The 22,128-nt window shown below is 40.4% G+C and overlaps 1 protein-coding gene across 1 annotated transcript in view; it reads left to right on the forward strand.

Annotated features, from left to right (window-relative positions):
- The window catches only part of CFAP54 (cilia and flagella associated protein 54), a 288,300-nt gene that overhangs the window by 160,236 nt on the left and 105,936 nt on the right, over positions 1–22,128 (forward strand). The window contains exons 42-48 of the mRNA XM_078150421.1: positions 33–227; positions 1,893–1,980; positions 2,459–2,668; positions 6,696–6,762; positions 10,265–10,447; positions 13,427–13,513; positions 16,590–16,712. Of these exons, the coding sequence (XP_078006547.1) occupies positions 33–227; positions 1,893–1,980; positions 2,459–2,668; positions 6,696–6,762; positions 10,265–10,447; positions 13,427–13,513; positions 16,590–16,712 (953 nt within the window). The remainder of the gene's footprint in view (positions 1–32; positions 228–1,892; positions 1,981–2,458; positions 2,669–6,695; positions 6,763–10,264; positions 10,448–13,426; positions 13,514–16,589; positions 16,713–22,128) is intronic.

Below are 22,128 nucleotides of genomic sequence, written 5' to 3' on the forward strand. Positions count from 1 at the left end.
AAATGTTCTTTTATTCACCCCTCCCCATTTAGAAAGCAGTGGTGGAATAAATAATCCCAAGTATTTTTATGGAAAAGTGGAATTTAGCCTTGGAGCCGAAGAGATGTATTTGCCAACACCCCCTGATCTTTCCAGTGAAAAGTTCACTATTTCTACTACAGTGGAGAGCAAGAAACTTCCTCCTTCCCAGTTTCAACTTGTTATAGCTTCTTACAAGAAAACTATTGGTAAGACTTCACCAAGACCCATTTTTGTTGTTGTTGGCTTGTTTGTTACTCAGTTGTTTCAGTCATGTTTGACTCTTCGTGCCGCCATTTGGGGTTTTCTTGGCAAAGATCCTAGAGTGGTTTACCATTTCCTTCTCCAGCTCATTCTACAGACGAGGAAACTGAGGCAGCAAACAGGGTGAAGTGACTTGCCCGGGGTCACCCAGCTAGTGAAGTGAGTATCTGAGACTAGATTGGAGCTCGGGTTCAAATTTGGATTTGATCCAGGGTTGGTGCTATCTACTGTGCCACCTAGCTGCCCCCAAGACACATTTACTGACTGTCAAATTTCATCTCACCTTTGAAAGACATTTTATATATTGTGAAATGCCAATAAATTGAAGCAGTTTGGAAACCTTATGGGCATGGGGGACTGGTTCCTGAATTCATCTATTGGGAAAACAAATATAATTCCAGATAGTTTTGAAATCCTTGTGTAGGCAGCCAGCTGGTACTGTGGATAGAGCACTGGGTCTGGAGTCAGGAACACCTGAATTTAAATGTAATCTCAGACACGTAACAACTGCGAGACCTTGGGCAAGTCTTCTGACTCTAGCCTGCCTCACTTTTCTCATCTTTAAAACGGGAATAATAATAGCTCCTACCTCCCAGTTGTTGTAGAATAAAATATCTATAAAGTGCTTGGCAAACCTTAAAATGCTATACATATGTATGTGTATATACATACATATTCATATAGAAATATATATAATACATACATATGTGTATACAAACACACACATATGTACACACACTAGCTATTACTATTAGCTCTTATTGGAAGCCTGGTTTGCCTCTGTTCTGATGCATTCCTATTGAGTATGAGTTTCTTCTTAGCAAAGGAAGTAAATGGGTGTACATTAACCAGCCCTGCATCACCAGGGTGGGTTTAAGCCAATGGTGGTAGAATGGTCCTCTTATATCTCCCTCCCCACATTCTCCATCCCATATTTAGGGCTTCTAGGAGTTGCTGTTCCATGGGCATACACCACTAAAGAAGAAACATTTGAGAAGCGTAGACAGCAGCCATATATAACTGGCTAGTGGCCCCTCAGTACTCACTCTGCTCTGGGGAACAGTGTCTTTGTCTGTATTATGAGGGGCTTTGGTCTATAGCTCTAGGGACCCCCGACCATAGCCTAGCGCTTTTCTCTCAATCTAGCTACAAGCCTACAGCAGAGGAGTAGAGGAATCTGGGAGGTGAGAAGAAGGAAAATTTGGTTTTGTTTCAGTTAGCTATAAATAACACTCCCCAAAATCAAGAGAAATGGGCCTAAACACTTATCAAGGTCAACTATTTAGCAATAAAGAGATAATGAATCTTCCAGTTGTCATAATAGATAAAGGAATTTTAAAGACTTTTCAAAAATACTCTTTTGTTTCTCTCTTTTTCTTTTTTTGGTGAGGCGATTGAGGTTAAGTGACTTTCCTAGGGTCACACAGCTAGTAAGTGTTAAGTGTCTGAGGCTGGCTGGATTTGAACTCAGGTCCTCCTGACTCCAAGGCCAGAACTCTATTCGTTGCACCATCTAACTGCCCTTTCAAAAATATTCTTGCATAACAATTTGGAGTCAGTTATCTTTCAGGCACTGACATCTGTCTTTTGTTTTGGAAAAAAAAACCCAGATACTCTTGAAATCAACAATCAAACAGATCTCAAGATACAAGCACTACATGAGCTTGGAAATCTTCACATCTATGCAGAAAACAGAAGGTGAATTTTGGGGAAGGAGAAGAGTTGCTAGAATATAGGAAAACCTTTAAAAAAACAATTGGCAAGTTATTTTAATTAATGTGAACATTTCTGTTGTTGATGCATTTCCATGATCTTTGTTGATATATTATTGCATATTGTGAGCGCCTTCCTTTGGAAACACCCTCTCCCAGCACTGGCATTAGGATGTGGAAGGCACTTGAGAAATGCCTCTGGAGCAACTGATTTTCCCTTTTTCAAATGGAAGTGGAATCATCCTTTTATCCAAATACTCCTTAAGATATTGATTGTATATTATAAATATCAATTATATTTATAAATATATAAATTATAAATATTAATAAAATATCATCAGAATCGGTCCAAACATGTATTTACTTTCTTAATTAAAAGTAGGTATGTGATGATAAGAGAAACAATTCCAGCTCCCTATGTACAGGAAAGTGGTTTGTTTCTGATTTTTTTTTTAACATTTCAGGGAAGCTTATAAATGCTGGAGCCAAGCCCTGGATGCCATTCTCAAAAAAACAGATGTTCTCCATACGTGGAAAGAACTGGCCAACCCCCCCCAAAAACCTCTTGACGTTGTCATGAGTTCAAACTTCACTGATTATAGTGAGGAATTTCTGTCAAAAGCTGGTGTTTGGGGATGCTTGCAGGGAGGAGTCATAGCCTCAAAAATAGCACAGTAAGTAGGAGGAGTAATCACCCTTTATTTTCTCCTAAAAAGCCAACCAGTCAACAACTCAATTCCTTGTTTCTGTGAAAGTAAATATCTCTTGCACTAGAGACCCTGTCTTGCTTCTTCTCGAAGCCTCAGAAGTTCTCTCCTTCATGGAAGCGTTCCATCTGCACGGGTATCTGCGGGACCATTTATTTTGATGATCGCTTGAGAGAAAGAGAATGTGGCCAGAAACCTGACCTCTAGCCAGAAGTGAACCTCGCTCTCCTGTCTGCTTTCGTTGTGAAGATGCTTGGCCCAGTGGATAGAGCCCTGGACCTGGAGTCAAGAAGGCCTGGGCTGAAATCCGACCTCAAATACTTACTAGCTGGGTGACACCAGGCAAATCTGCCTCATCTTCCCTGTTTGTAATAGGGGGATAATAAGAACCCCTAATTCCCAGGGTTGTTGTGAGGATGAAATGAGATACTGTTTGTAAAGCGCTTTGCAAACCTTAAAGCATTACAGAAATATTATCTGTTGTCTGTATTATTATTCCAAGTATCCACCTACAGAAAACAAGCTAACAGAGTTTGGGATGGAAAAAAAGAAAATAATTATTAGCTAGGAATATTATGATCATCATCATTCTTTTTTATCTTATTTTATTTTTTTTTGGCGAGGCAATCGGGGTTAAATCACTTGCCCAGGGTCACATAGCTAATAAGTGTCCAATGTCTGAGGCTGGATTTGAACTCGGGTCCTCCTGACTCCAAGGCCGGTGCTCTATCCACTGCACCACCTAGCTGCCCCCACCCAATCATCATTCTTAAGACATGGATAAATCTCACCTACTGAAGGCTTGGAATGGCAGCAGGTACTTCAACAAGAGGTGTATCACTCACTTGTTTCCTGGAATTGGGCACGGTTCAAACAGTCAGTCAAGTCAGGGGGCTTGAGATAGAGTGCTTTGGCCTACTCATCCTACATCCAGAAATGGTCGACTCTACTTGTTGATGATCATAATGTAGTCTACCAATGCCTAAAACAGTGAATGTTTCATAAATATTGACTTTAATTTGGTTGTTAAAAAAAAACAAACCACCTCAAAACTGAACAGTTGTTTGAGTAGAATGAAACCTGAGTTTCCATCCTGCCTCTGATACTTACCACCTGTTTGATTTTAGGGAAGTTCCATCCCCTGTGCCTCAGTTTCCTCCTCTGTAAAGTGAAACAGTTGGAGTCTGTGCTGCCTTCCAGCTCAAAATCAGTGAACCTATATGGATGTAGAGTGTCCTAGGGCCGGCATTCAAATTCTGGCCTTGCCACTTCTACTCATGTGTCCTTGCACATACAGCCACTCCGAGGCCCCTTTCAGCTCTAATTCTGTGGCCTCTGGGACCTCTCTGGGTCTCAGTTTCCTCATCTGTAAGATGAGGGTTGGAACTGGGTGGCTAGTGATGGCTAGCGATAGGAACCTCTGCCGCAGAATTTCCCATCATCTTTTAATATAGCTTTAGCTTCTTGGAGGAACAGAAGATGAAAGAAGGATGCCTCTGTGACCTAAGGGTGAAGTGGTGACAGATCCATAATATCCTGAGCCCAAAGAGAGATTACGAAGAAAATTTATGGAAGTGCAAATCAGGATTCTCCCTTGGCCTTCTGTCACCCACATCTGTTTACTCATCTATAATAAGTGGCACTTTAATGTATTCAGAAAATTCATGAATTATTGTTGGCAAAAGAATCAGATTAAAAATGTAATGTAATTTGCCACGTTATTATTTATTGGGAGCCTGATTTGGTTCATTTATTTATTTATTTATTTATGTTTGCTCTTCTAATAAAAGGCCTTTCATGAGTTATGTGGGAGAGTCCAAGAGGAGGAGTACATTCCTCCATCTGTAAACAGGCTGTGGTGTGGACTTTGACTATGGTGCACACCAGTTGGCTTCCTGGCCCCACGCAGGCCTGCTTGAATGCGGGCAAGAGAAAGGGGCAGGAAGGCAGATGGGGTGATAGGTCAGCTACAGCAGTAAGCCAGCTTCCTGCAGCCAGCCAGGGCTCCACCTCTTGATTTTAGGAGCGTAGAAAAGCTGTTTTGGTCACACTCTTGAAAATCTGGTTCTAACAGCATGTGTCTATAGTCCATACTTCTCTCTACATCATCACCTACTACTACCTCTTCAGCCCCCTGCATTGTGGTTTATTCACCACCAGTCTACTAATACTTCTCTCTCCAAGGTCACCAGTGGTCTCCTGTTCCCTAAGTAGGACAGCTCTGCCCTGGTCCTCATCCTGCTTAATCTCAGAGCAGGTGACCATATCCTTCTGTTGAATGCTCTCTTCCCATTTGGCTTCAGAAATACCACGCACTCCTGGTTCTATTTCTGCCTGTGTACTTGTTCCATCTCTGTAAGCGCTCGATAAATACTTTACTCCTCTCCCTCCCTTCCTTCCTCCTTTACTCCCTCCCTTCCTTCTTTTCTTCCTTCCTCCTTCCCTCTCTCCCTCTCTCTTTCCTTCCTTCCTTCCTTCCTTCCTTCCTTCCTTCCTTCCTTCCTTCCTTCCTTCCTTCCTTCCTTCCTTCCTTCCTTCCTTCCTTCCTTCCTTCCTTCCTTCCTTCCTTCCTTCCTTCCCTCTTTCCTTTTTCCCTGTTCCTCATCCTCTTCCCTAATCTTTAGGGTAAATTTTTCCACTGTTAACTCTTTGGCCATTATTTCTCTTATCTCTCTATACTATATGACTGGGAAATAGTTTTACTTCCATGACTTTTACTCTTCTCTGCAGATGACTCCCAAATCTCCAGCCTTGACCTCTCTTTAGAGTTCTGAATGGTCATTTTCCACCCATTATCAAGCTTCTTTGTTGGGAGGCCTCACTGGTAACTTAAACACGAGTGTCCAAAATGGAGCCTTCCCCTAATCCTGCCCTTCTTCTTTTCATCACAACTTCTGTCAGTACCCCTCTTTCTCTCTCTCTTTCTCTCTCTCTCTATCTCTGTCTCTGTTTCTGATTCTATCTTTGTCTCTCTGTCTATCTTTTTGTCTCTCTCTGCCTCTCTGCTTCTATCTCTTTGTTTCTGTCTGTCTCTCTTTCTCACTGTCTCCCCTCTCTCATATCAGAGCAGTTCCAGGGTCCTCTTTTCTATTCTCACTATTACTACTCTGGTGCAAGACCTCATCACTGCCTGCCTTGGCTATCCTGCCTTCACCCTGCTCCTCCCACCCCACCCTAGGCCCTTCTAATCTTTCCTTCATTCCGCTGGCAGAAAAAATTTCCTTATGCATACGTCTGCTCACGTTACTCCTCTGCTCAAAATTCTTCAGTGGCTCCCTGTTGCCTCCCAAGTAGACTTAAAACTTCAGTGAGACACAACTGAAATGACTAAACAACAGTAACTATTTCCCAGGGTTGCTATGAGAATCAAAGATTTACTATTTGTAAAATTAAAAAGTACTTAACACAGTGCCTGGCATATAGTAGGTGCTTAACAAATGATCTTTTCCTTCCCCTCCTCAGCATCAAAGTAGGTAAGGGAAGAAAACTCCTCTCTTCCATAGAGGAAGGGCAAATAATCTCACCTTTTGAGTTCTTTGGGAATAAACAGAGCATAGTAATTTGTTATTCAATAAAACTAGTTCATTTCATCTGTCAGAAACTTCGTAAAATTCTTGGTGTATTTGAAGACTACTGTAATTATATTTGTTGTTGATTTATTTCAGTTGTGTCCAACTCTTTGTGATCCAATTTTAGGGTCAATTTCTTGGCAGAGATACTGGACTGTTTTACCATTTCCTTCTCCAGCTCATTTTACAGATGAGGAAACTGAGGCAAACAGGGTTAAGTGACTTGCCTAGGGTCACACAGTTAGTAAGTGTTTGAGGCTGGATTTGAACTCAGGAAGATGAGTCTTCCTGATTCCAAACCCAGTGCTCTATCCAGTGTGCCACCTGTGTAATTAGATAGTCCTGTGTAATTAGTTTTTTCAAAATATTTTTGAAAAATTGCTTGCCAATCAAATAATTTCTCTTTGTTGTAATTTTTTTTTCAGATACATTTTGACATCAAATGTGAGTGAGCAGACTGAATGCTGCATTTTCTCTTCCTATTTTTTTAAGGTAACTATTAATAATTTTATATAATAACACAGCCGATTAATTACTTAACAAATCCCATTGCCTAAAAATTGTGGGTGAGAGGAGGGAGGAAGCTGTGATTAGAAATACAGTTATCCTTCCACATTGTGGGTTTAGGGGAGCAGTGTCCCCACAATCTGGAAAATCCACGTAAAATGTTTTGGCCCTTCCTTTGTACCAGAGAAGAAGTCTGATTTTTTTTTCTTTTTCTTTATGGGGCATTTACCATACCTTCTTGTAAAATCTGGGCTAAGTATTTGGTCATAGGCTCTGTGTCATCTGCTGACCTTCACTCGTCATCTGTGGTTTCTGCAAAACTCCCCCCAAATTCTCATTTAATTTCTTATGCCGACCTGTGATATATAGTGAAACTACCATGGGGAAAGTCACAGTATGGAAGGGATTAACTATAAGGAGCCTGTATTCACTCTGCTGGCTGACCCTTCTTCTGTTCAGCTCCTTTTGGACTTACTCTCAGCATCTCCATCAATATTAAGAAACCTGAGAAAGTCAAAGGGCATCAATTGTGACTCCTAAGGAAGGATTCACTAATAGGGTGAATGATTCTTTTGCCATTACAGATGAGGAAACTGAGGCAAACAGGGTTGAGTGACTCACTCAGGGTCATGTAGCTAGTGTCTGAGGTCACATTTGAACTCAGTTCTTCCTGACTCCAGGCCCCACGTTCTATCCACTAAGCCACCTAGCTGCCCTTAAGAATGCAGAGAAAACATTAAGTAGTATGAAGAGAGGCTTCCACAAATGTCTTGCTTGCATGGAGGTGATGCTGGGCTCTTGAAGGCTTTGCCAGCTGAGTGAGCACACAGGCTAATTCTACCAATGTGAAAGTCTTTAGAAGTGGTCCTGGTGGCAAGTAGTAGGCCTGGTATCCAGGGGCCAGCCTGGCTAAGTGTGAAGAGGCTCATTACTCGGTAGTTGGCTACAAAGTGATGACCTTTATGGCCTTGGGGGCCTATGAAACAGACAAGAATATGGCCTTTAGTCCTGGCCAAACTTGTGTGCTCTTACTATGTGCCTATCACATAGCATATAGTAAGTGTTTTATTGATTGTTGACTTTTAGTAAGGCAAAGCAGAAAGTTAAGTTCTGTGGTAAATGGGTTTGCTGAATGATTTTTCTGATAATGAACCACTGTTATAAATGGTGTAATGGTAAGGTGAGAATGGAGAGGTGAGACAGTTGTGTGGTTAAGAGACTTATCACTGCCTCAGTACCCCAATATCACTAAATGAGCCTGAGAGAGGTCTCCATCGTGTTGAGCACAGCTGAGCACCTCCATTATTGGTCTTCTCTGGAGGATGAAAAGGCATGGACGGAAATTACACAGGAGGAAAAGACACGGAGGGATTGTAATCTGTGTCAGAAGAGCAAGTAACCACACTGTTCTAATCCCCACCCCACAAAAATATCAAAGGGAAAATAGGAAGAAATGTAGTTGAAAGAGGCCTAGACTGGGCCTTTGGAGACCTGAGGTCTATCCTGACTATTCAGTGTTCTCTTGGGGCCTTGAGTTTTCTCGTTTACAAAATGGGAGGTTTAGGTTTAGATAACCGTCCAGCCCAAAAGTCCATGTTCAGATGCTAATGAATCTCTTTGAACTTTGGCTGGTGCTCAAAGGACGGCTGTGTCTATTGCCAGACCTGACAAGTTTTCAGAGTGGCCCTCCACTGGCAAGTTCAGGGCCAGATCCCTACCTGCCACGGTGAGATATTGGACAGCCTTATCTTAATGGCAGGTGTGTTTCAATAAGTTCAAGATTTTTATTTATTTATTTATTCTTTTTTTGTTTGTTTGTTTTTGCTAGGCAATGGGGTTAAGTGACTTGACTAGGGTTACACAGCTAGTGAGTGTTGTGTGTCTGAGGCCAGATTTGAACTCAGATCCTCTTGACAGCAGGGCCTGTGCTCTATCCACTGCACCACCTAGCTGCCCTAAGATTTTTATTTTTAATGTGCAGAAGAAAACAAAAATGGAAACAAGGAATGCTTAACAGATACAGCAATTTGATTACTTACACACACACACACACACACACACACAAACACATATTTCTTTGAATAATATTTTATTTTTTCCCAGTTACATGTAAACACAATTTTTAATATTCATTTTTTAAAAATTTGAGTTCTAAAATCTCTCTGTCCATCTTTTCCCTCTCCCTTCCCTGAGATGGTAATTTGATTAGATTATATGCACACATATCTACTTAAAAATAAACCCTATAGAATGGAAGATCAAATTTATTCTGTAGTTTTTTGAAAAAGTATTTGTTTATTGAAATGTTGGAGTCTGATCATTTTTAAGTTCACAATAAAAAAGAAAATTAATTTTTTTTTTAAAAGAATAGGGAAAATGGTTTTTTTTCCCTCCTCTTGAAAAATTAGAGCTAGGGTTGCACTGATATTAGCAGGCTAAATATTCCCTCTCAAAGGCATAAAATGATAGGAAACAAGTTTTCACTTTAAATTACTGTAAATTAAGTTGGGAAGTAGGATTTGAAAGAATAGGCTGAAATTCATTGAAAGTTAATGGGGGGCGGGGGAAAGGCTGTCGCAAAAGTCTTAGTGCAATTTAAAACTTAAGACCTTTGGGAAACCTTGTAAAAGACGCATGGGGCAATCTGTCTATTTAGAGAAGTGGACTTTGTTCAGGGAACGCTGGGAGCTATATACTAGATGTTGGAGCTCTCTGATAGAATCTCAGTGTTGGGGTATCAGAAGAGTTCCTTGGGCATCATACTGGTCTCTTCTGACGGTTCTCCTTTCCTTTTTTCTCGTCCTGATCAGGATTATTTGTGTTCATGTTGTCTAAATGTCATTCCTGACTGCATATTGTAGTCCTTGGGCCCATTGCTTCAGTAGCCATGGGATCTGGGCAGCTTCATCTCCAAAAATAAAGTTGGACTGCCTCAGTGACCTGGTGTACCTCATGTAAGGGAAAGAAGAAGCCAGTTGGACTATCCCTATGTGGAATTCTTTGCCCTTCTCAGGTTTTTGACTCCTTGATTTGCTGATAAAAAGACTTTTATCTGAATTAGAAAAAAAGAGTTTTTAAAAATTTTTATTTATTTATTCGTTTATCTATCTATCCATTTATTTATTCATTTATTTATTTGTTTATTTATTTATTTATTTACTTGTCTATTTACTCATTTATTTATCTGTTTATTTATTTACTTATTTTTTTGCCTGGAGATGTAGCCACAAGTCTTGCTTCAAAGGAGGGGCGGAAGAGAGGAGGAGGCTGCGCTAGGAATGAGAAGCTTTGCTGGACCCCTCACTTGCTTGAGCTGCTCTTCTCGTGCTTTTTTCTCTTTCATCTTCTTTGTTTCTTGAGCATAGGGAGTGTGATCTTGGATATGGAATTACTCCTTCTGGAAAAATAATAAAATTTGATTTACAATAGTTTCACTGATGTACTTTGAAAGCTGTTTAATTTTCTCTTTTCTCTTTTTTCTTTCCAGGCTCTATTTAGAACGTCTCTAACACATCCCAGACATGACCATGAGTATGCCCAGTATGAAATTGGCCAGCTTACTCCAGGCCTGGATCTCTTCTGTGACCGACACAGAGCGGATGTGACCATTGTCCTCGGCAGTCTCATTTACCTCATTTATGAGCTCCATTCTGTTAACCACAATCTTATCGTAAGTCAAGTATAAAATTTTAAAACAACAACATGTTACAGCAATCTTGCCACTTCTCACTCATTTATCCGTCTCTCCTATAACCTTATTGGAATTCCTTTTGGCCAAGTGTGGCCTTTGAGGATTATGAAAAGGAGATCCCCATGTGCCCTTTTAAGTTGGTTTATATTTAAAGATATTAATATTCTTGCATGAGGTAACCTCTGATATTCTCTCTGAATACAAGATAAGTCTTTTCCAGCTTGCATTGATCTGGCTTTCCTTGCTGTCCTAATGTCAGTCCTTCTGGGATCAAGGCCACATCATACAGCTCCATGCCCGGGGTGGGGCACAGGCCCCCCCCCCTTCTTATTCCTTTGGCATCAATGGTCCATCCAGGCTTGCGAGTACTTGGCAGGGGGAGCTGAGCACCATAGTTCCATCATTTGCATCACTTGGCTGTTCCACCAGCTAATGAACACCCAAGTGGGCTGGGGACAGCTGACTGTGAAACATAATGAGAACAGTTATTTGGGTTCCGGAGAGGCCTCCAGCAAAGTCACAACTTATTCGGTTGTGTGTGCTGGGGGAAGGGACAGGAAAAGACAGATGAAAGCTCGGTCCAAGTCTGCTGGTGCTCTCAAGCAACATTGGACATCTGAAGACCCCAGCTGAGGGTGGGCAATGCAGATGTGCTTCCTTATTCTCTTCCTGCAGAGTAAGCACAAAGGGGGCCCTTCAGAAAGCCCCTCCCCCTTCTTTGTTTGTCTTGTGCTGGTACGAGCCCCTCCTTTACTGCATGCCCTAGTACCTTGGTAGTAATCCTTGCTGACCAACTTACATATCTTCCTCCTTTTCCTTGTGTCATCTTTCCTAGTTGGATTCTTTCCTCATCTCTTTATGACCGCTTTCTCCTAGATCTTCTCCTTTGAGTACTACTCTCTTCTACTGGGTTCAAATCCCACTTCAGACACTTAATAGCTGTCTAATCCTGGACAAATCACTTCACTCTACTCTGCCTCAGTTTCCTTACCGGTAGAAGTGGGGACAATAAGAGACCCTATCTCCCAGGGTTGTTGTGATGATGAAGTCAGATACTACTTGTAAAGAGTTTAGCAAACGTTAAGGCTGTGTTTAAATGCTGGTTATTATTGCTGATTCTACAGTGGCCCCATGGTGGCTTCTGACTCAGACCCCTTTTCAAGCCCCGATATAATGACACTGATATAATGACAGCACAGACATAGTGAGTAAATTAGATAAAGACACATTGAATGGCTAAGTCATTTCTGACATCAAAACAGAAAAAAGTACCAGGATTTTTCCTGTTTGCTCCATTGGGAGCTCTTAGCAGAAAGTAATCTCCACCACCACCACCACCACCACCACCATCATCATCATTATCATTATCATTAATAACAACAATAATTTTCTTTGTTCCTCTGTTTCAGGATGTACTTTTTTTTAGCTGTCTAGATATCTTTGCTTCTTTCCGGACATGACTTGGTTATCAGTACATTTTCATTTTGAAGACATTTTTTACTCATTTCAAAAGCAAAGCTGACGCTTTTCTCAGATGCATGAGAAATTGAGAGGGCTGCCTCAAAATGGATCTTGGAGAGACAAAAAAGGACATTTTTATTTCTTCCTGATGGTTACCATGGAGAAGTGGTGCCATCATCCACAATTATTTCAAAACTTATATTACCGTAGGCTCCAAATAAGTTCCTGATCATCTAGGGAGAGTTTTTAGTTTCTTTAAAAATAAAACAAAACAAAATGACAAAACAGCTGTTGTCAGCAGCAGAGAGGCAGCTATTGCCAAAGATCCATGAAGCCAGATTATGGGATTTAAAGGGTCGGGGATTCCAGAGACCCCCTAGTCCAGTGATGAGACCCAGAGACTTCATGTGGCTTGTTTAGGGTAACACCAGTAATAAGTAACAGAGTCAGAATTTGAACCCAGACCTATTCTCTCCAAATCCACTCTTCTTTCTACTATTCCATACTGCCTTGCTCTGACAATTTTTGTTTGTTTGCTTGGTTTTTTTTTTTTGTGAGGTAGGCAATTGGGGTTAAGTGACTTGCCCAGGGTCACACCAAGTGTCTGAGACTGGATTTTGGCTCAGGTCCACCTGACTTCAGAGCCAGCGCTCTATCCACTGTGCCACCTAGCTGTCCCCTATGACAATTTTATTTTTTTTAAGTGTCCTGAGGAAGAAGAAGGAAAGAAAGCTAGATTATTCTTATCCTAGGTCAGCAGCCATAGCACTAACAGCCGTGGAAAGATCAGAGACCTATGGTTCCATCTAATACTCATATTGCTGTACTTTGGGTAAGGGCCGTGGAACCAGGGCCAAAAGGAGGCTGACAGAGACATCATGTCTCACCTTGGAGTTGTGGTTTTGAGGCAAAATCAAAGGGAAAAGAGGCTGCCCTCTCAACATTTGTTTCTGGCATGACCAGCCTCAAATTTCTTTTCTGTGCTCTTCAGAGCTCAAAGGTTGGGACCTTAGAGGTCATTTAGGCCAAACCCCACGTTGTTCAGATGCCAACCTTGATACTCCAAGACCTGCAACAATTTAAATTCTCATTTTAAGTTATCCCTTTAAATCAGGGAGAACACTGAAGTAGACGGTGAAGCTTAAATCATGACTTCATTTTGTTTAGAAAAAGCAAAGCTCTGAACTTCCTCTTTTCACTTCCTCAGAGCCCTGGGGTCACGAGTTACGTTGTAATTTAGCTATCCAAGAGGAAATGTGCTATATAGCGTGGACTCTTTGGAAGGGTTGGCATACCTTCCTACAGGTCTTGATAGGGTTACCCAGTGTGTGCCTAGGTGATTCAGTCTTCAGAAATGGCAGACATCACACTTACCAAAAAGGGAAGATTGATTGCTGCTCACTATTTCAGTATTAGTATTTTCCTTAAGGGGGAGACTGTCTCTCAGATATCTATGAATGTGTGTCTGATATACCATTTTTTTCTCCTTTTCTGTAGATTCTGCCTCTCCTTTCATTATATCAATATTTTATCTCAGAAGTTTGCCAAGATTTATGTAAATGCATAGATGCAAAGATCCTTAAGGTAATGACATATTGGCTTTTTAATACATTAAGTAGATTTCATATTTTTTTTTTAGTAACAAATGTGTTGCCTCTTTTGGGTTATTGTCATGAATCAATTTAATTTTAACACTCCAAACTGACCCAACTGTATTAGAGAGCAATCTGGAATTGTGCCCAAAGAGTTGTAAAACTGTATATACCCTTTAACCTAGCTATACCACTATTAGGTCTATTTTTCAAAGTGGTCAGGGAAAAACAAAAAGAACCTATATGTTCTAAAATATTTATAACAGCTCTCTTTATGGTGGCAAAGAACTGAAACTGAGGGGATGCCCATCAATTGGGGAATTGCTAAACAAGTTGCGGTATATGCTTGTGATGGAATACTACTGCACTTTAAGAAATGATGAGTAGGTTGATTTTAGAAGAACATGGAAAAACTTGCATGAAATAATGAAGAGTGAAATGAGCAGAACCAAAAGAACATTGTTTACAGTAACAGCAATATTGTTTGAAGAATAACTGTGAATGACTAAGCTATTCTGAGCATTATAAATATTCAAATCAACTACAAAGGACCTATGAAGGAAGATGCTATCCAGCTTCAGAGGAAGAAATGATGAATAGAAGTATGCCCAGTATGGTTTTACATATTCATATATCTTGTCTAATAGCATCTGTCTCTGGTGCAGGGTAGTGAGGGAGGAAGCGAGGGAGACAGCTTGGAGCTCACAATGTAACAAAAAAAATTAAATTAAATTAAAACTTTTTTTTTAAACACTCTTTGGTATGTAATTTAAAGAGGACTAAAATTAAATTTCACATTATTTTAACTAAAGGATAGGCAAATATTGCTAGACACATTTATGTAGCTCCTTAGGTTTTATGAATCTCTTTACATAATAATAAGACAGCAAGGTGGCTCAGTGGATAGAGTACTGATCCTGGCATCAGGAAGACCTGAGTTCAAATGTGACCTCAGACGCTTACTACCTGTATGACCCTGGGAAGATCACTTCACCCTGTTTACCTCAGTTTCCTCATCTATAAAATGAGCTGGAGAAGGAAATGGCAAACTACTCCAGTATCTTTGCCAGGAAAACCCCAAATGGGGTCACAGACAGAACTGAAAACTACTAAACAACAATAACAACAACAACATAATAATACTTAATAATAATAATAGCATTTATGTAGCACTTTAAGGTATCATTTGAAATTGATGGTGAAGCTTTAATAATGACCTAGTTTGTTTAGAAAAAGTAAATCTCTGGACTTCCTGACTCCACACCCCCTGCATTTGACTTCATCAAATATTATTCCATTATTATTAATTCTAAAAATTATTCCATTTTATCCACACAATAACCAAGGGAAGTAGGTGTTATTATTGTCCCCATTTTACATATGAGGAAGCAGAGGCAAGTGACTAGCCCAAGATCATGCAGCTAGGAAGTATTTGAGGCCAGATTTGAACTCGAATCTTCCTGACTCCAGATCCATTATGCTACTTAAATGCCTCATACATCATTTTGTTGATCCTTACAACAACTCTTTCAAGTGGGTTCTGTTATTATAACAGCTATTAATTTTTAACATTTTAACAAATGGCAAAACAGGCTAAAAAAGTTACATGACTTACTCTGAGTCACAGAGAGTAAGTATCTGAGATTTAGACTCATACTTTTCCCGATTCAAATTCCAGTCGTCAGTCCTCAGTGCTATGCTGCCAGCTGAAAAGGGCTAGATGATGTCATGTTTTATGTATCTATACAATTCAAATGAAGCATGGAATCGAAGCACCTTATTTGAATAGTTTAATCCTAGACATATGTTTTCTTTTTTTATTTGTAATTTTTTTAAAATTTTAAACTTAAATACAAAGTGAGAAAAGAAAAAAGAAAGAAACTTAAATACTAAAACTAAATAATACAAAATTATATGTTTTCTTGGTAGTGTTAGTAGGCTTTGAATTATATGGGCTTCCTACAATAATAAAATTTTTAGATGATTCTTCTTTTTAAATTTATTTATTTATTTCATTAACTATTTCCCAATTATGTTAAATTTTTTTAACATTAATTTTCAAAACTTTTAAGTTCCAAATTCTCTCCCTCTCTCCTATCCCTTCCCCACCCTGTGATAGGACAAGCACTATGATATAGATTATACTTGTGAAATCATGCTAAACTCATTTCCATATTAGCCACGTTGCAAAAGAAAACGTGCATCAACAAAGTCCAAGAAACACGAAGAAAATAAAAACAACATGCTTCAATCTGCAGTCAGAGTTCGTTGGCTCTCTCTCCAGAGGTGGATGGCATTTTTCATCGTGGCTCCTTTGGACTTGTCTTGGATTGTTGTCCTGATCAGAGTAGCCGCGTGTTCCACAGCTGATCATTAGACGAGTCTTCTTCTGGGCCAGCGTTCTCTTCCTCCTTAGTCATTTATTACATAAGCGCTCTGTGACAGACCCCTTGTACCCAGGTTACAGAGAAGTGTCAGACATGGCATTGAGGGTTGAAAAGTAAGAGGACAAATACAGAGGGTAAATCACAATGCATGGTAGCAGAAAAGGTGCCCATTGGTATTACAGGCAGTAAGCCTTTCTGTGTGGCACATAGGTATTGATAGTAATGATGCTATGACCTCCTATTCATGATTTTCAGAGTACTCCTGCTCGATCCTCCCAGCAGTCCATGGGATACAGAGGGCTGCTGTCACTGTCCTTTTTATTTTTTTTTGTCAGATACAGAAACTGAAACTTGGGGATTTTAAGTGGGTTGTCAGATTTTGCATTATTAGCAAGAGGCAGAATTAGAATTGGAACCCTGACATTTTGATTCTTTTCCAGGACATCAAACTTTGTTTGGCTGTTAAGTCTACTGATACATTGGTTTGCCTTTCTGTCTTTCACTTTCTTCTTCTTCTCCCTCCACAGACACAACACACGTCTTCTTCTTTTTTTTTTTTCTGTGATTATCAGTGTTAATCAGGATAATCCTGAGTTTAGAGGGATTTGATCCCGTTTCTCACACTGTAGCCTAACGTGTTCAGATCCAACGCCTCATTTGTTTCTTTTCTTTTGTTTAAAGATAGAAATCCTTATTGACTTAGGACTCCTTTCTGAAGCTTATAGTGAACTAGCCAATCTTTGTCCTGGAAAAGGCATCCCCAGTACCACCTCTTCAGGCTCCAAGATTTTCTTGAAACCTAAGGTAAGTCTGTGAGGCTAAGTCAGAGCCATATTTTTACCTTCAAAGGCTTTTCTTCTAAAATCTAAGGCAAGTCATCCTCAAGTTGTCTTTATGACTCTAACGGATCGGTAGACCTTTCACAAGATGGAGATTAGGAGAATAGCACTAACATCCCACTTATATTGGGCATTAGAACATCCTGCCCAGGACATAGTGTTATTGGGGTGATAGGATTTGACCCACAGTGGCCCTGTAGACCCTCAGAGTTATAGCATACTCCTATGTACCGGCAGCCCAGCCACTGGAAATAGAGTATGTCATTGACTTCATCAAGGCAACAGCAGCCTCTGGCTGACTGATGGCTGCAAAAACAAAGAAGTAGAAAAACAGGGTGGGGAAAGCAGTGCTTAAGAGCCACTTGCGGAACACTTAAATTCATCAGTAGTCCAGTTTTCATCTGTTTGACTCATTTGAAGAAAATTAGTCATGGCTTATTATAGCCTCCTGTGTACCACCAGGGCCGAGTTTGTGTGCTTATTCTGATTGTTTACATAATTATCAGTTATTCTACAAGATCCTACTGCTACAATGCCTCATTGAAACATGGTGTGTAGCCTGGATTCTTTATGGTGGTACCAACGGAACACAAATTCTGATGGGTCCTACCTGGCTGGAAAGGCTTCCAGGACAGCCTTGGTGATAGATGATGTCAGTTAACTGGTCTAAAGACCGACCTGGATGACCACAGATATTCTCATCACTACTGGGCTGGCCCAGGGTTATGAATTCTTTAGCCACTGAAATCTTTGAACCCAAGAAAAGTAGCCCTCCTCAGTCCTCTCCATCCACTTTTTCCTTACAAAATGCTGATAGTGATGTGGTTGAGGGGGCTCAGAATCCCATCTGTAGGTACTTTAAATGCAACATGTTTGTCCAGGGCCCAGCAAAGGACAGGGGGAGGGAGTAGACCTATAAGCTCATTGATATGGGGAACTCCCACTAATGCAGGTTGGCATCTTCTCTGCAATTTAGTTTGAGAGAGGTGCTTGACTTGGTCAAGGTCACGTAGCCAGTATATGTCAGATGTGAGACTTCAACCTGGATCTTCCTGACTCTTAGGATAACTCTGTCCACTACACCATGCTACCTATCAGCAATGACTCACCTTTTTAGTTCTAAATATCCTCAGCATGTGGAGTATAGTGTCAGCGAGATGGTACAGTGGATTGGGCCCTGGGCCTGTTGTCAGGAAGTGGCTGGTGGGGAAGTATAGACAGCATAGACAAAAGAGATGTGATTTTTCTTTGAATAAGTGTGCATTGATAGTTTTTTATTTCTTATCGTCTTCATTTCCCAATGAATCCCACTTCCCCTCTCGGAGAGTCAACCTTTGTAATACAGAGCAAAAAAAAAAAAAGGGACAAAATCATTTAGCAAAAACAAATCCCCCCAAAATGAATGGATGTTGCAAAAAAAGCCCACCATTATGTGCAGTGTTCCATATTTATGGTTTCCTATGAAGCCAGGGAAGTCCATTCTCATATCTCTTCTTTGGGGCTAAACTCAGCCATTTCAGTTTCACCCCACTGAGTTTTGATTGTTTCATGGTGCTTGTTCTTTCCATTTACATGGTCGCAGTCACTGTGTGTAGTATTTTCCTGGTTCTTCTTACTTCACTTTTCATAAGTTCATATGAGTCTTCCTATGCTTCTCTGTACTCAGCATATTCATAGTAGCACAGTACTATACTTGTTACCACAATTTAGAGGAAATGTTTAAAGTGAAATTATATCAAATTCCTAGTTGCCTTGTTATTTTGCATTATATTTATTATAACAACGATGAGATGTTTCATTATGAATATGTACCTAGGTTTGGGGAATGTTAGGAATCTTCTTTTAGAGAGAGTGATCTTAATCAAAAGTTAGTCTCTTCTAATTTCATGCTTTAATTGTTTTGACCTATACCACTAAAGAGTAAGACATGTGTGTTCCTTTCTCATCCCTAATTTCTTCATTTTCTGTAAAGAAAGAAAACATTTCCTCCTACTTTTTCCAATTTATTTCAAACTTTATGTCCATTCAGAGATAATTTTGCCTAGCTTTCCTTATTTTGTTCTCAGGAATTGAAATGAGTGCCTAAAGTGGCCCCAGAAATGAAGAATGGTCCTTGTACCTAGGTCTAAATTAAATCAAAGTAGAGCTCAAAGAAAATTAATGTATCCTGTCTCTTTGCATTTTCTTTTGCTTTGGTTTTCACAATAATCTGGACTCCTGGCTGCTTTTGCCATAAGTAAATTTGTGTTTTATTTCATTGCTCAGTGCTTTGGGAAACAGCAGAAAGAGTGCAGTCTGCTAGAATGATGAGCTGGGGGTGGGGTGGGGAATCACAGTAAGAAATGAAATATGGGGGGGACCAATGCACATGTGTAGTTGAGTTGTGGTGGAAAGAGCCCTGGAACTGAAGTCAGAAGGTCTGGGTTTCCATCTAGGCACTACCACTCAGTAGCCGTGTGACCTGGTCAAATCACTTCACTTCTCTGAGACTTAGTTTCCTCATCTGTAAAATGGGGCTAATAAAACTTGCAGTATGCATCTCCGAGGGTTGAGGTGTTAAACCTTAAAACCCTAAATAAACATTAGCTATTATGATTTTTATTATTATTATTTACAGAGCCTGTTTACATATCATCTTGGAATGTGCTGATTGTTTGAACTCTTGGTTTGTTCTCCAAACCTTATATGATCCTAGTATTATTACTGTACTGAAGCCATTCTCCCAGAGAGCATTAACTGCTCGTTTCCCGATGGCTGAACCTAAAATTTCCTCTCACATTTTTGTTTGGTCTCCAGCATCTGATCTTTATGCCATGGCTAAATGTGACAACTTAGATGCTGTAAAGTCTTGGTTTTCCTCTTGCTGCTCTACTTACTGCTTTTGACAAAAGACACATCCCCTAATATTCATTCAGTCTTCAGTCTCCTCACTTCACGTCCGATACTTCGCTGAGCTCACCATTCTCAGAGATCAAAAGCCTGTGTTTCATACTTGAAGATGATGCATTGACCCACCGCCAAAAATAGTAATAAGTCATATTTTTAAGGTTTGCAAGGCCCTTTGTAAATATGATCTCCTTTGATCCTCACAACAACCCTGGGAGGTAGATGCTATTATTATTTCTATTTTAAAGAAGAGGAAACTGAGGCTAAATGACTTGGTCACAGGGTCATACAGCTGGTGTCTGAGGCATGATTTAAGCTCAAATCTTCCTGACTGTGAGTTTAAAGCTCTATCCATTGGGACATTTAGGGCTTTTGTTTGTTTGTTTGTTTTTACTTAATTTTTGGTACTTTTTACTGAGTCATTCACTCTCTCCCCATTTATCTCTTACATGATCTTCTTTCTATGATGGTTGGTTGGTGTCTGAGGCCCAGTTTTTGAATATGACATGGAATCAAGCTAACTGGCCCATATGAGGATTAAACCCATTAAAATGAGCATTTTTAGCATCGTATTTTAACCAATTTTTTTTTGTTTCAGCTGTTTTTCAGTCGTGTTTGACTCTTCATGACCCCATTTTTAAAGCCAATTAGACTAACTTAAAATATCTGAACAAATGATCACAAAATCCTTGTATCTAAGAGCCTCTCTCTCTTCCTTTTTCCAGACCCCAGCCCCTCATTGTGTAGAAAGCATTCCTACTTCAAGTTTAATAGACTGGGCACAAAATGTCTTGTCTTCCTTGTAAAGTCTTTTTCGAGTGGTTCTCAAAGTTAACTACTGTCCTGGGCTTTCCTCCTTGTGCCAGGATCCCAACTGCCCCAATCTCACTGCTTCCCTGTCCTTTCTCTTCAAAGGACATTTTGAAGTAAATTTCCCCATTGAATCACTTTATCCTCTGCACTGTCGTTCCCAGTCCTGTGCTCCTGTAATCATTCTGCCTGGTTTCTCAACAGTTCTGTGCTCCTCCTCCTCCTCTTCTTCTTCCTCCTCCAATTCATCCACAGTGATAGCAATAACAGTTACAGAGATTTATGTTTATACAAGGTTCGTGGTGACAATGTGTCATACAGAGATTTTCATCTAATCTCACAACAATCCTGTGCATCGGACTGCCCAACCAGTATTATCCTTGTTTACGGTTTAGCAAACTGAGGCTCAGATAGGTTAAGTAAAGAGTGAAGCATGAACTAGTAGAAAGAGTAATGTGGCAGCAGAGAAGGCTCATGTGGTTTTAAGATGGATTAAGAGAGACCCGGCATCCAGGCCCAGGGATTCCTCTACCTTAATGAGATTTTATATGGAGAACTGTGTTTCATTACATTCCAGGAAAGCCACTGGTAAGCTGGAGTGCATCCCGAGGAGGACGGCCAAAATAACGAATGGCCTAGAACAGGGGTTCTCAAAGCATGGTCCACAGACCCCTTGGGGTTCCCAAGACCCTTGCAAGGCCAAAACTATTTTCAGAATAAGCCTAAGTTATTTAAATTTCTAACATAGTTGATATGAACAGATAAAGTCTACATAGCTGAAAACCCTTTAAAGGAGTGGAGAGGAGCGGGTCTCAATGACTTTTAAGAGTGTGAAGGGGTTCTCAAGCCACAAAGTTTGAGAACCGCTGCCCCCAAGGATCACTGGAAGGAGCTTAGAGATGGTTCTTGCGGAGAAGAGAAGACATGAGGGGTCCTGCAGAAGAAGGGGTCAGTTTACGCTGCTTGGACAGCATTAGGAATAAAGGTATAAATTACAAAGAGACATATTTAGGACTGGTGCCAGAGAGAACTTGCTGGCAAGTAGAGCTATTCCTGTATGGGATGGACTGACTCAAGAAAGAGTGGGTCATCCCTCATTGGAAGTCTTTAAATAAAGGCTAGTGACCTCCCTCCCTGTCAGGTGCATCACAGAAGGGATTCTTGTGTGGGGGTGGGTTTAGTTAGAATGATTTTTTTCTTTTTTTAAAAAAAAATTTAAGTTTTAGGCAGTTGGGGTTAAGTGACTTGCCCAGGGTCACACACCTAGTAAGTGTCAAGTATTTGGTCTGAGGCCAGATTTGAACTCAGGTCCTCCTGACTTCAGGGCCGGTGCTCTATCCACCATGCCACCTTGCTGCCCCTTGAATGATTTCTGAGCTCCTGTCTGTCTCCAGTATTTTGCAGCCTCTGTGAACTGGGAGTCAGGAAAAATAGATTTGATTTGATTAATAGTTAGCTTTGTGACCTTGGACAAGTCACTGAACCATTGTGAACCTCAGTTTCCGTATCTGTTAAAATGGAGGATGGGAGGGGTTGCACTAACACTGTATCCTACCATCTTGAAAATTTGGTAGTCCCAGTGACTTGGACTTTATGGCCGCAATGACTCGGACTCGCCTAAGATCACACACACAGCAGTCATTAGGGATGTAATGCAAGACCAGGGGCCTCTTTCCCCTGTGCTG

The sequence above is a fragment of the Phascolarctos cinereus genome, unplaced genomic scaffold (assembly GCF_003287225.1).
Source record: "Phascolarctos cinereus isolate Bilbo 61053 unplaced genomic scaffold, phaCin_HiC Scaffold_1;HRSCAF=81, whole genome shotgun sequence".
Classification (NCBI taxonomy): domain Eukaryota; kingdom Metazoa; phylum Chordata; class Mammalia; order Diprotodontia; family Phascolarctidae; genus Phascolarctos; species Phascolarctos cinereus.